At 41.4% G+C, this 12,106-nt stretch overlaps 1 protein-coding gene across 3 annotated transcripts in view; it reads right to left on the bottom strand.

Annotated features, from left to right (window-relative positions):
• RUNX2 (RUNX family transcription factor 2) overlaps positions 1-12,106 on the bottom strand; it is a 219,615-nt gene that overhangs the window by 25,802 nt on the left and 181,707 nt on the right. For all 3 annotated transcript variants that reach the window (XM_036249004.1, XM_036249005.1, XM_036249006.1), the window contains exon 6: positions 5,576-5,737. In XM_036249004.1, the coding sequence (XP_036104897.1) occupies positions 5,576-5,737 (162 nt within the window). The remainder of the gene's footprint in view (positions 1-5,575; positions 5,738-12,106) is intronic.

Below are 12,106 nucleotides of genomic sequence, written 5' to 3'. Positions count from 1 at the left end.
CGTCAATAGAACAGAGAAGAATACCGAACATTCTGTTGGTAACACAGGACTTGCCTTTGTTTGGGGTCCATTAAATTTAATATCTTCCCCTTCTGTGGCTTTAAACAGAGAACTTCTTCAGAATCAAAGTGGCTCCTATTAAACTTAACCACTAGCCCGTGGCTGCTGTGGCAAACAGGTCTACAAACAGGTGGCTCTTAATAAAGGAATGGTTCTGTAGTAAAAAGATGTTCTATGGTTTTATTATAGTGGCTTCAACTTTCTGGTTTATTAGTACTAATTGCTGGAGTTTTCCTTTTAACCTGTCTCAAAGCCTCACTCCCTCCTATGGGTTGAGAGCGGCCCAGCTGAAAAGTGAACTTTCCTTGTGTACGCAGCACATTACTGAAACTGCTGGTCTCAAACCCTGATTCAGGGCACTCAAGAGAAACTCCGTTATTAGGGACATTGAAAAATGAACTGCATCAAACACCACCGATTTGTAAATCACATTAAACAATCCTCCCAATATACCTTTAATGATCAAATGGGTTTTTTCCACTGGCAATCTCTAGATTTTGTGGTAGTAATAAAATAACTTCAGTAATTTTATTTATTACACGGATGCCCATTCTGCTGACCTTTGAAAATATTATAGCTTAGCGACTAAGAGTCATAAAAACAGACATCTTTAATGTCCTGTGTAGTTGATGAAGTGGAATTTTTTGATATTTAAATATTTTGAAAGAAATTCAAGATTATTTGCTCAAACAGAAAAAAAAAATTAACATTCCAAAAAATTACAGTTCTTAACTGTCTCATGAAAAAAGGTCCTACAAATACAGAGAAGGCTCATCCATACATGCGCTGGCCTCTCCGAGAGTAACGGAGGCAGGGAACACACAGGACCCTTCCCTTGCGTCTAATTCCTGTACCTCGACTCTCCAAGAGACCTCCAGGGAGCACCGGGAGGCCCATGGCACAGTGACCAAGACTCAGAAAAAATTCCTTCTACCTCGTGGATGCCAGAAAGTGATACTGATTTAGGATAATCTGAGCGACTTCACTCAGGTGGGTGGGACAGAGGAGGAGGTATTTGCAATGAGTGAACCTATGTATGCTCTCCTTTAGCAGGCTGACAAGAGCTCCTAATGTGACCCCGAAGTCAAAGAATCCGACTCAATACACAGGGTACTTCTTTTCATAGCAGGGTAATTACACAAAATACATTTTGGAAGTTAGTAATTATTTATTTACACTGTATTTTTTAATGACCTCCCGAAAAGTAATTATAATCTTTGTGTCAAGCCTCACAAGTGCTCTGAATATCAAAAATGCCATGGGTGGCCTTGGCCGGTTTGGCTCCTTGGTTAGAGCGTCGGCCTGCCGACCAGAGAGTCCCAGGTTCAGTTCCCGCTAAGGGCACGTACCTCGGTTGCAGTTTGTGCCCAGCCCCAGTTGGGGTGCTGTGTGTGGCAGCCACTCGATGTGTCTCTCTCATATCGATGTTTCTCTCTCTCTCTCTCTCTTCCTCCCTCTCTCCCACCTGCTCTATCTGAAGATGAATGCAAAAATGTCCTCAGGTGAGAATAAAAAACAAAAGCCATGGGTGGTAACATTATTTCGATGACAAAGGCAGGCAGTGGTCTGGGTGGTTGTCGGGTTTACTGGTCCTGCCTTGCCACACCTTGCTCTTTCACTTTGCCTACCTCTGTATAGTGAATATTCTTTTAAAAGCATGTAAGATAAAATGAGATAATATACAAAATCACTCAGGGTGGGGAGTGCTACTTACATAGATTACCATGTGATAAGGCCACACTTACCGCAGTAAGTGTGGTGGGGAAGGGGGACCAATAGCTACAGGGCTGCTTCTGCACAGTAATGCCTCATTAGTCAATTACATGACAATAATTTATTGATCAGTCATAAACCTACAACTGCTGCTTTTGTTCTTGTAATAATATTTAAGGCTATTCAATTCAAGGTCAAGAAAATATTTCCTGAATTTTATATTGCAACTATGAGCTTCAAGACATCTGGTTGTATCTCTTTCTTTGCAGTAAAGTAGAGATCTTAGATAACATACCATTATAGTGTTTTTTTTTTAATTTACACCTTGCTTCCATAAAGGATTTGAGGGACACTCAGGAATATATAATACAATATCATTGTCATTATTGTAATTCATTCAGTTCTAGCATTTATAGCCACACTTGAAAAACTACTCAGAAGAAAGGATACCAAAAACAAACTTATAAAATTGGATCTCTGAAGGTCTTTTCCCAGATTAAATCATGGTCTTTCTCTAGCACGGGGTTTTAGGATGAAATGGAATTTCTTTAGGGATACTTCTTTCTGAAAGAGCTTTCTGGTTGCTTTTATTCCTACGTTCTCTTGGAAAAGAACATTATCATGCCCAGTTCCATATAAGTGTAACTGAAGATTTTCTATTTTCCAATATTGTAATTGAATAGTTATTTTCTTTTAGTGCTTTACTGACTTTATGTGAATGGCTCCCAGTTGCTTTAGCTCTATAAATATTCATGATAAATCTATAGAATAATAATGATAATAATGACAAACATTTACTGGATACTTCTATGTGCCAGGCATAGTGCTAAATGCTTTAAGAATGCGTATGAATATTAACGCATTTCAAAGGTTTTTATTTTAAATATGCTCTGAGGTGTGACCCATTTTATAAAGCAATAATACCTTTTGAAAGTTTAGATGTTTATCTACTTGATATATTTAAGCCAGGGCTTGCCTGCAAAGTATATACAGACATACAATTTTTGCAAAACAGTATTAGCTTCATAATATCAGCTACAATCTGCTTAGCACATAATGTGGGTCAGGCTTCTCCTGAGCACTTTCCATAAAACATCTCATTTAAATCCTCACAGTAACCCTAAGAGAAATATTACCTATTTTACAAATAATAAAGCTAAGTTTCAGAGAAGAAACTGGAGAATGCAAACCTGAGTCTGAACGTCCAATCCTATTGTACGTGAGTGAGGAATTTACTTTCTCGCCCATGGAGTACGAGGACACTGTGTAACCCTTCCCACAGCGAGATGGGAACTGACTCCTCCGCACTAAACTGCGACCTGCCTGGGAAGCACTGTAAAAAGTGCACGCTGACTGCTTGGAGCCGGAGACGAAGGCTAATACTGGAGCTGTCTGTGTCGCAGAGAAACCGGGTCCTGGACCGTAGGGGTAGCTACAGATCCCGAGGGGAATCCTGATGAAACAGAAGCTATGCACCCTGGCACCACGAGACAGGCTCCTCTCCAAGGAGGTGCCTAGGACTGTCGCCAGGGCAGTGAAAATGGTGCTCGTTCCAGACAACTTGGTCCCCCAGTCCCCCAGGTACACGCTGGGGTGTGGGCACGGCCCCACTCCCAAGAGCGAGGGCAGGTATATCAGGGTTCTTCCAGTCCCTGACAGTCCACATCTAGTTCTCTCTTCCTGTTTCCCCATGCTGACCAAAGGGATTTTCTGTTCTCCTCACTTGGATGTTTATACAGAACCTCCCACCCTGGCACCGTGTAACTTTGCCAGTAACAACTCATAGAAATGTTTGGGGTGGGAGGAAAAAACTGGACTAAGCTCAGTTTTAAACTAGTTTAAAGCGGAGGCTCGTTCCTACCTTTGGCCTCAGATCAATTAACCAGTTTTGTTCCCACCGCGTCCTCTGTTTATGGAAATGTTTTAAGTAATGATCGGTAAATAGATGCAAAATAATCTGGCTGTTCTGTGTGACACATGTAAGTGATAAACATTTTTCAGTGTCATTTTCAGTGGCCTTCCCATTGGATTCCTGTACAAACAGACCTCAGGGAGCAGGAGCGTGGAGGAGCCCCTACAGCTGCCATCACTCCCGAGGTGTTTCCTCCAGGCACTGCCGGAGGACAAACAGCAAACTCGGCTTCAGCCACACAAGTTGGGCAGGTGGAACCCAGGGGACCCTAAACAGAAGCAAGCTGGCACAAATCTGTCCCGATACAGTGTCATGTTGGCCCTGTGCAAAACAAAGCGCTCAGTATAAAGCACAAAAAGAATGACCAGAACTGACTCAACACCATTGAAAACTGCGTCTTTGACTGCACCTCAGCCTCTGTTATCCCTGTGCCTCACGTGCCCTTGCCTGTGCCTTCCATCGAGATCTGCCTAAATGAATGAGTCATTCCAGTCGAGGGAAATGCGAACTCAGGTTCTAGTCACTGCACAATTCCTCAATAAACAGCATGTGATGCGTGAAAACAGAAGCCGTAATGAAACATGGTGACATGGTTTTCCAAAGAATCTTGTGGTTCTCCCTCCACCCCTCTTCCTTCCCTACTCACCCCTACGGGAGTCCATCTGCAGTAGAAAATGTGAAGGCACTAGGACCAGAGAGAGCCCTTTTCTGCTACTTGCTTGAGAAACAAAGCCTTCCCTCCTCCCAAGTTCAAAGAAATAAAGGAGTCTGAACTAATCAAAACCTGCAAGCCTGCTGCTGGAGCTTCAGCTTGTCAGTGATGCAACTCAGCGGAGTGAGTAACGGCTTCGAGCTTTGCAGAAAACGAGAGAGGGAGAGAAACAGAGACAGAAACACAAAGAGAAAGAAAGAAAGGCATTAACCTGGCCAGGAGTCAAACAGGTGCATGGAGCCCGAACGCTGAGAAGTGTCTGACAAATACAGGATCCAACTGTGTGCCTCTGGGGGTCTGCTTCTTTATTTATGGGGGTGGGGCAATGCTATAGTATGCACAGTGGGGAAGTACTGAGAGATTTACTTCTTATTCACGGGACTCATATGGTTGGCCAAGAGCCTTTAACTCGACTTGTCAGTTTGAAGTCTTCGTGGACACGTTCTGGCTCTCTAGGAGGAATTCTCCATGATGGAGAGGCAGCCAGGTTGTTTACACCCCACGCGCTCCTGCCATGAGCCACGGACTTCTGTGATGCCTTTGGAATAGTGGACGTGTGAGCACGGGGGCTGGCCCGACAGCACTGCGCCATGTGGTTCACAGAGGGGCTGCCTTGTCTTAAGGTGGCTGCTCGGAAGCCATACGGCGCCTTTTAAGACTCTTGCAGGCCTCGCTTCACTTCAAACAACTCGTTTCTGATCAGGATCTTAAATTTGCAGGTCTTTCTCTTGAAACTGGTTAGCTTGGACTCCTGGGACTTAAAAGCCTTTAGAGATGGAGGGCTGAGCCATAACTCTGTCCTTTGGTTTACAGGCAGATGTTAGGAAAAGAAAGGAACACAAGCAGAGGAAGGCGTGGCATAAGACCCTCAGGAGAAGGCCCTAGTTATGACACAGTGCCCACCAATGGGAATACAATTAAGCAGGACCAAAACTAGGTGGCATTAAGTATCAGCTTAAGAATCTTATGCCATCTCTGGAGGACTTTCAGTCTCGATTTAAAATGTTAGAATATCTGATAACCCCATAAAGCAGAAGACCCCATCTGCCAGTTGTCAAACCCGTGCCCACATGCGTCTAGTAGTGACTGTGAGCATAGATAAAATAGACTTGGCCCATCCTGCAACCCCAACCCCACCCCTGCATGGGAGTGGGTTTTCAGTAAACTGTGGTCTTTACCTGAAATGCGCCTGGGCACGTCGGTGATGGCAGGAAGCCCAGTGCCCCGTGTGGAAGACAGCGGGGTGGTGGAATGAATGGACGGGGACGTCATCTGGCTCAGGTAGGAGGGGTAAGACTGGTCATAGGACCACGGTGGGGAAGACTGTGCCTGCCTCGGGTCTGGGAAAAAGAAAAAAGTCTTTAGCATACCAGCTTAAAACATGCAACCCAAATTTAGGATAAAATGGGAGGTGGGGGGATATACGTGTGTGTGTGTGTGTGTGTGTATGTACACACATACATATATACATATACATACACACACACACACACACACAGAGTCTATTTATTCCCTACAACCCCATCTTCTCAGGCCCTGTATAGCACAAAGCTATACAAACTTTGAGTGTCAATGAAAGTAACAAAATGAATCACACATAGGACTACTTGTCTCTCACATAAATATTTCTATTTGAAAAGTCTAATAGTCATTAGAAAACAATCTGCTTCAGTAATCTTTACAAAGCTGAATTCCATTGTATTTATTTTCTGTATTTTCTAATTTACTCCAGAGAACATGTATTACTTATTTTTTTAAAGCTTAATACTTTTTTGGCAATTAACTTAGTTAAAGAACAGGTAGACTGTTGCTTTTTTTTTAAATCCTCACCCGAGGACATTTTTTTCCATGTTTTGTTCAGATAGAGTGGGAGGGAGAGAGAGGAAGAGAGAGAGAGAAACATCGATGTGAAAGGGGCACATTGAGTAGCTGCCACCCGCATGACCAACCAGGGCTGGGGACAAACTGCAACCGAGATACATGCCCTTAGCGGGAACCGAACCAGAGTCTCTCTGGACCGCAGGCCGACACTCTAACCGCTGAGCCAAACCAGCCAGGGCGACTGCTGCTTTTTTACTGCTGCATATCCAGCTACTCTTTCAGACATGCATTTTTTATTTTTAAAGTGCGTGATTCCATAATTTTAGCATAGGATGGCACTTTCGGGCATGGAGGTTAACAGGAGGTTGGGGGTAGAGATGAGAACGGGGAGGCAGCATATGAGAAGAACAGAAGGGACAAGAGCTGGTTATATTATTCTCATGATAAAGTTACTCTAGAAAATAACATTATAAAAAGACAAAAGTTAATTTCAAAGTCAACTACTATTAAGAACTGAAAAGCTTCATCACTATCCAGACAGTAAGAAAATGACCCAAAACAGAAGAACAGGAAAAAGTCTTTCATCAGATTGGAATCTGTTTTTAAAAGATGTCACGTTTTGACTGTAACCTGGTGTTACCTACAGTCACTGTAATAATAAAAATAACGGGCAGCCACCTTGTTAGGGTTAACTGCTGAGCACTAACACATTTCCTGAGGCATCTCTACGGAGTTTCTTGGAGGCACGAACGCACACCACGGCCAAGCAGATTTATCTAGAGCTTCAGTCTACACAAGAAAAAAGGTAAACTTGCTCTATGCTTCCCGGGCAAAAAAAAAAGTGTATATTTAAAACTGTTTTGTTCTTACTTGAGGGCTAATCAAATAGAATTACAAGCAATTTCTCTTAACATTTTTTTTTGCTAACTTTTAACATTTTTGTTCATTTAAAAATTTTTTGTTAATTTTAAAATTCTAAGATACCAGGCCATTCACAAGACAGCTTTGTGTATTAGAATATCCATAGACTCTGGAATATGGAATGTTCAGAATTAGGTTCAAGTTCTGAGACTTCTCCTTTCTAACTGTGATCTTCAGTTAATTACTCAGTGACTGAGCCTCAGTTTCCTCATCTGTAAAAGGGGGTAGTGGAATAATAATATCTAAATCACAGGGATGTGAGAACTACATGGAAAAACAATGAAGAGAGGACTAACGTAGGAGGCACTCAGTAAGTATTAATTTTTCTCTTTGAGAAAAAAACCCCTGGGTGACATAGAGATTGTCCCATGGTTAAAACATATCTGCATTGGCGTTAATACATTTGTAACAGGTTTAAAATTACTCCCACATCACCTATCAGCCTCTAAATAAGCAAAGTTTAATTTTCAAAAACTATTAATATCTTTGAATAGTCAATTCAGGTTTATCTCTAAAAATAAAAGTGAGAATAACAAGACAGGTTTTTCTGAGATAATTCCACTTTTACAGCCTCTCCGTGTTTCTATACAGTCAAAGCCGTTTAGTTTCAGCTATCTCTTGTTTATTTGTTCAATTTAGAAACAATTTATTTAAAGACTGTCTAAATAGGACATACTTTTCTTGAGGCAAAATAATTAGAAACATCTGGATATTTATCTGATATTTACTCTATCAACAAATATATAGAAAAATTTCACCCAATTCAATTTTAAGAAACATTTACCTGAGTTTGCAATTTGAATATTAGTACTATAAATGGTTACTGTAAACTTTTCCTTCAGAAATCTAAATGATACTTGATCGTTAAAGTAATGAACTTTTGTACTTTAAAATGTTCAAGGCTGAGAGTGTATAGATTGGCAACATTTCAAATCTGAGTGAGTGGTCCTTGTTATATATCTGATACTGACTTCCTAGCTTTAACCATGAATGTAATTCACTGTTCAGAGAAATGGTAAATGATCTTCAGATGGAAAAAGATGCATTCCTTACAGCACCAGAAGCAATCTAATAAAGGCAAGGCCTTCTTTCAAGCAACATTTTCAATAGAAAAAAAGGTCAAGAACCACAGAGCTGAGTTGGACACAGAGGACTCAAATTTGGATTTGAGTTCTAACCTAACCTCGCCAAATGACTTCCTGAGCAAGTAGCGTGGCCTCTACTGTCACATGTTGTTACCGGTAGTATGGGGGGCTCCCTGGCCCAAAATGGGGAAAAATACAAAGAAATGTAAAGAATGACTAAAATTATTAAAGTTAAACATAGCACAAAGGAATGAGGGAACTTAACTTGGATGTAAGCTACAGCCTTTCAGTGCTTGTGCAGAAAGGCAGCCCAGTGCTGGGGAGTAAGTAGGGAAAGGACCCGAGCTGGAGTCCAGCTCTGCTGTTTATAAGCTGTATGGCCTCAGCTGTGTTAGCATGCTCTCTGTACCTTAGTTTCCCCATGTGGAAAATGAGGCAACGTAACGTGGTAAAGTGAACACAGCAAAGTGGTTACATGTACGTGGCTGGGCAGACAAGCCGAGGCTTGAATCACAGCTCCCCACTGAGCTAATCAAGTCCCTTAAACTTTTGGGGCCTCAGTGGCTCATCTATGAAATGGGAATAATGATACTTATTAGAGTTGTTGTGAGCACTGCATGAACTAGGCCTTATACAAGTTATCTGGTACTCTTGGCAATATTAAGTATATAATAAATAGAAGTGATTATTGCTATTTGTAAAATGAATATAATAATAACTACTATCATTTGGCTTACAAATTAGATGAAATAGTATAAGTAAAAGCATTTGGATAACTATAAAGTACTATATTAAAACTTATTTTCTTTAGGAGCTCACATCATCAAGGCCCTGCTGCGTAATATGGGGAATGTTTCTTAATGTTGCTGCTGAGCTTTAATTTCCTCGTCTGTAAAATGGGTATGATAATACAGTACTATCTCAGAGAGTTGCGTAAGCATTAAAAAATATAGAGTGAGTGAAAATCATCATTATTATTCAAAACTTTAAAATTTTGTCTCTAAGCTATTCAGGGTGGCTGGGTGGCTTAGTGTTATTCTTGAAGATTTCCAAGGTCACAGCCAGCACAATCCAGTATAAGGCTGCCACACAGTAGGTGCTCAATAAACAACCACTGAATGAAGTTTCCAGGGTGGCTTGAGTGAATAATGGAATTTTACAAGAAATAGTAATTAGTCATTTGCTAACTTCCCCTATAAAAGCAGTTATGTCAGTGAGGTTTTAGCTTTTACATAAACTTCCTGACTGTCAGAACAGTCTATTAAAGGATAGTTTTACTTTTAGCAGAGGTCCTTCCTGAAGATATCCAAGGTTAACAAAAATAAGTTCTCACTGTCCCTACACGGGGAGCAGCTCTCTCTGTCTTGCTGCTGTTGCCTGTCTCAGAGGGCAGGCTGCAGGCCAGCCGATCTCCGAGGTCACCATCCTAAGACTCTACAATCATGTCCTCCTCAGAGAGAAAGGGTTACCAAAGAAAAATAAAACACAAGAACTGCCACATCGGGATCACTAGTTTATAGTATAAGTAATTTCAAAAGGGTCAATAATCTTTAAAAAATTTTTTTTCAATTACAGTTGACATAAAATATTATATTAACTTCAGGTACGCAATATATAATTTACAAAGTGATCACCTCAATAAGTCTAGTACCCCGCTGACACCATGCACAGTTATTACAATATTGTTGACGCAATCTTAAGGAACAAGGAATGGTTCCCACACCCCCTGGGCCTTTCCTAATACCTGTGAAGGAGCCATCAATCATCAACCCCAGCTCCACCATTTCTGGCCTGTGTGACCTTGGACAAATTATATAACCTATCTGAGCTTCCAGTTTCCAAATCTGTGTAAAGGGGATAAATAGAAAGACCTCCCCGCTAAAGTTGTTACGAAGATTTACTGAGATAATGTGGTAATGAACTTGCACATGGAAGGAACCCACTAAACGTTCACCACTGTTAAAACCTGTACCTTTACGGAACCTTCATCCTTATTTATGTTTCCAGCCTGTGAACCCTTACTCTAGCAGAGGACATTTTTTAGTAAGCTTCCTATAGTTCCGAAGTCCATTATTAGGAGATATCGGTGTTGGTCACGTCAGTACCCATTAGAATCATTTAACCTTAATCATGCTCCTTCTGAGTCTTGGTTTTTCTCAGATCAAGAAATAGTCATCTGTTTTAGTGTATTTTCTAATGCTGCACACTTGAACTTTTTTCAAAATTTTAGTGGAGAAAAATGGCTATAAAATATCTTGACTTCCATGTGCCCAATCACCAAAAACATATACTTCTGTTATAAATATAGGATTACAGCATGTTTGCTTTGTTGTGGGCAATTATTCATTCTTACAGCAGAGAAAAGTCACCTCAACCTGATCTCATGAATTCAACTTCCTGAAGAAACCTGAGACTTCTGAGATTCACTCTTAGCTTGGATGAGTCAGAGCCGGGGACAGATGTTTTTCAGGCATCACCAGTCAATCCTCAGGTCACTAACAGGGAAGAGTCCAGGGCCCAGCTCTGAGACAAACCTACTAATTAACCACCAGCAAACAAGAAACTGTGTTCGTCCCAACCTCAGGTCCCACAGAGCTAGCATAGTCCATTCCTTCACTCTATTCCATGCAGAGTTATACTGAATGGTTTGTCTTTTCGAGTTGGCAGAAACGTGGAGGGAGTGCCGTGTCCTACCACTCCAAAATAGGCAGGATTATCCTGGACTTCGTGTCTCAGAGGCTAGAGGGGCCAGTCATAGTCCTGATGTTATGTCCTGGGTGGCTTTAATTACCTATAAGCACTGATAAGTTTTGAGAGGATAAATGAACTCTATTTCACAGACATTTTCAAAAGAGATGAAAACTGATGTTAAACTTTAAATATTTTTATGGGTGTTTAAAAAACAATAATTCATTATTTATATATGGCAATCTTAAGAAATGTACCGATATTTTTATTACTATACTATAGAAATTCAAAATACTATGTTTTTATATAGATATGACAATTTAAAAACAAAACCCTTGGTGTCGGGGTTTTGATGCACACATACACTAGTCCTTGGGAAAACTGCAATATTAAATATCACATGAGCATTTCGATATGACTCCACCCCTATTTCTCCCCAAACTTCTCTCCTAGCACCTAAAAAGGGGGTTTTTAAAGGGAAGTTGTAATAAAATTTGACCTGTAACAAACTGAGAGAGCAAATCAGGTCTTTGCTATCTATGTTATGGGCCTGCTGTCTCACAGGCAGGATGTGAGTAATCAAAATGACTAACTGGAAAAGAAGAGAAAGGAGCAGAAGGCACAGGGCCAGGCAGAGCACCTAGAGAGCGTGGACATAAAACCAGTGAGAAAACAGTCCCTAGTTCTATCTGGGAACGCATGCTAAGAACTCCCACCAGGCAAAGGAGGCTAGGACATTTACTGCACACTCAGGTCTGCAAGAGCACACTTCCAGAAGAAACCAAGTTTCCTCTCTAAGAGCAGTCCAAACCCAGCTACTAAGAGTTCAGGTTAAATAAAAAGGAACCAGTCATTTCACATGAAGAATCCCTTCAGCAATCATTCCAACTGAGGCAAAGTCTGTCCCAGACATGGCTACTCCCCACACTGCATGGCACCGCTCCACGTGGCCGGTATTCTGAAAGGACACCAGAAGCCCAGAGCCTGCGTGCACGTGACAGTTTCTCGCCCAGCTCACCAAGTCAAGGGCCAGGCTCTGACTTAGCTAGCCCTTTCTCACCTACAAAGTGCAAATGGTCATGGCTGTAACTGCCACATTAAGAGGACTTTGGGGGCGGCGGTGAGGGAGGGGGGTTACATGTTGTTCTGGTGAATCGGCAAATTATCGATTTTTATTGTGATAAACAGTTCCTA

Source organism: Molossus molossus, unplaced genomic scaffold, assembly GCF_014108415.1.
Source record: "Molossus molossus isolate mMolMol1 unplaced genomic scaffold, mMolMol1.p scaffold_m16_p_8, whole genome shotgun sequence".
In the NCBI taxonomy this organism is placed as follows: Eukaryota; Metazoa; Chordata; class Mammalia; order Chiroptera; family Molossidae; genus Molossus; species Molossus molossus.
Note: the sequence above shows the minus strand (reverse complement) of the source record. Positions and strands in the feature narration are given on the sequence as shown.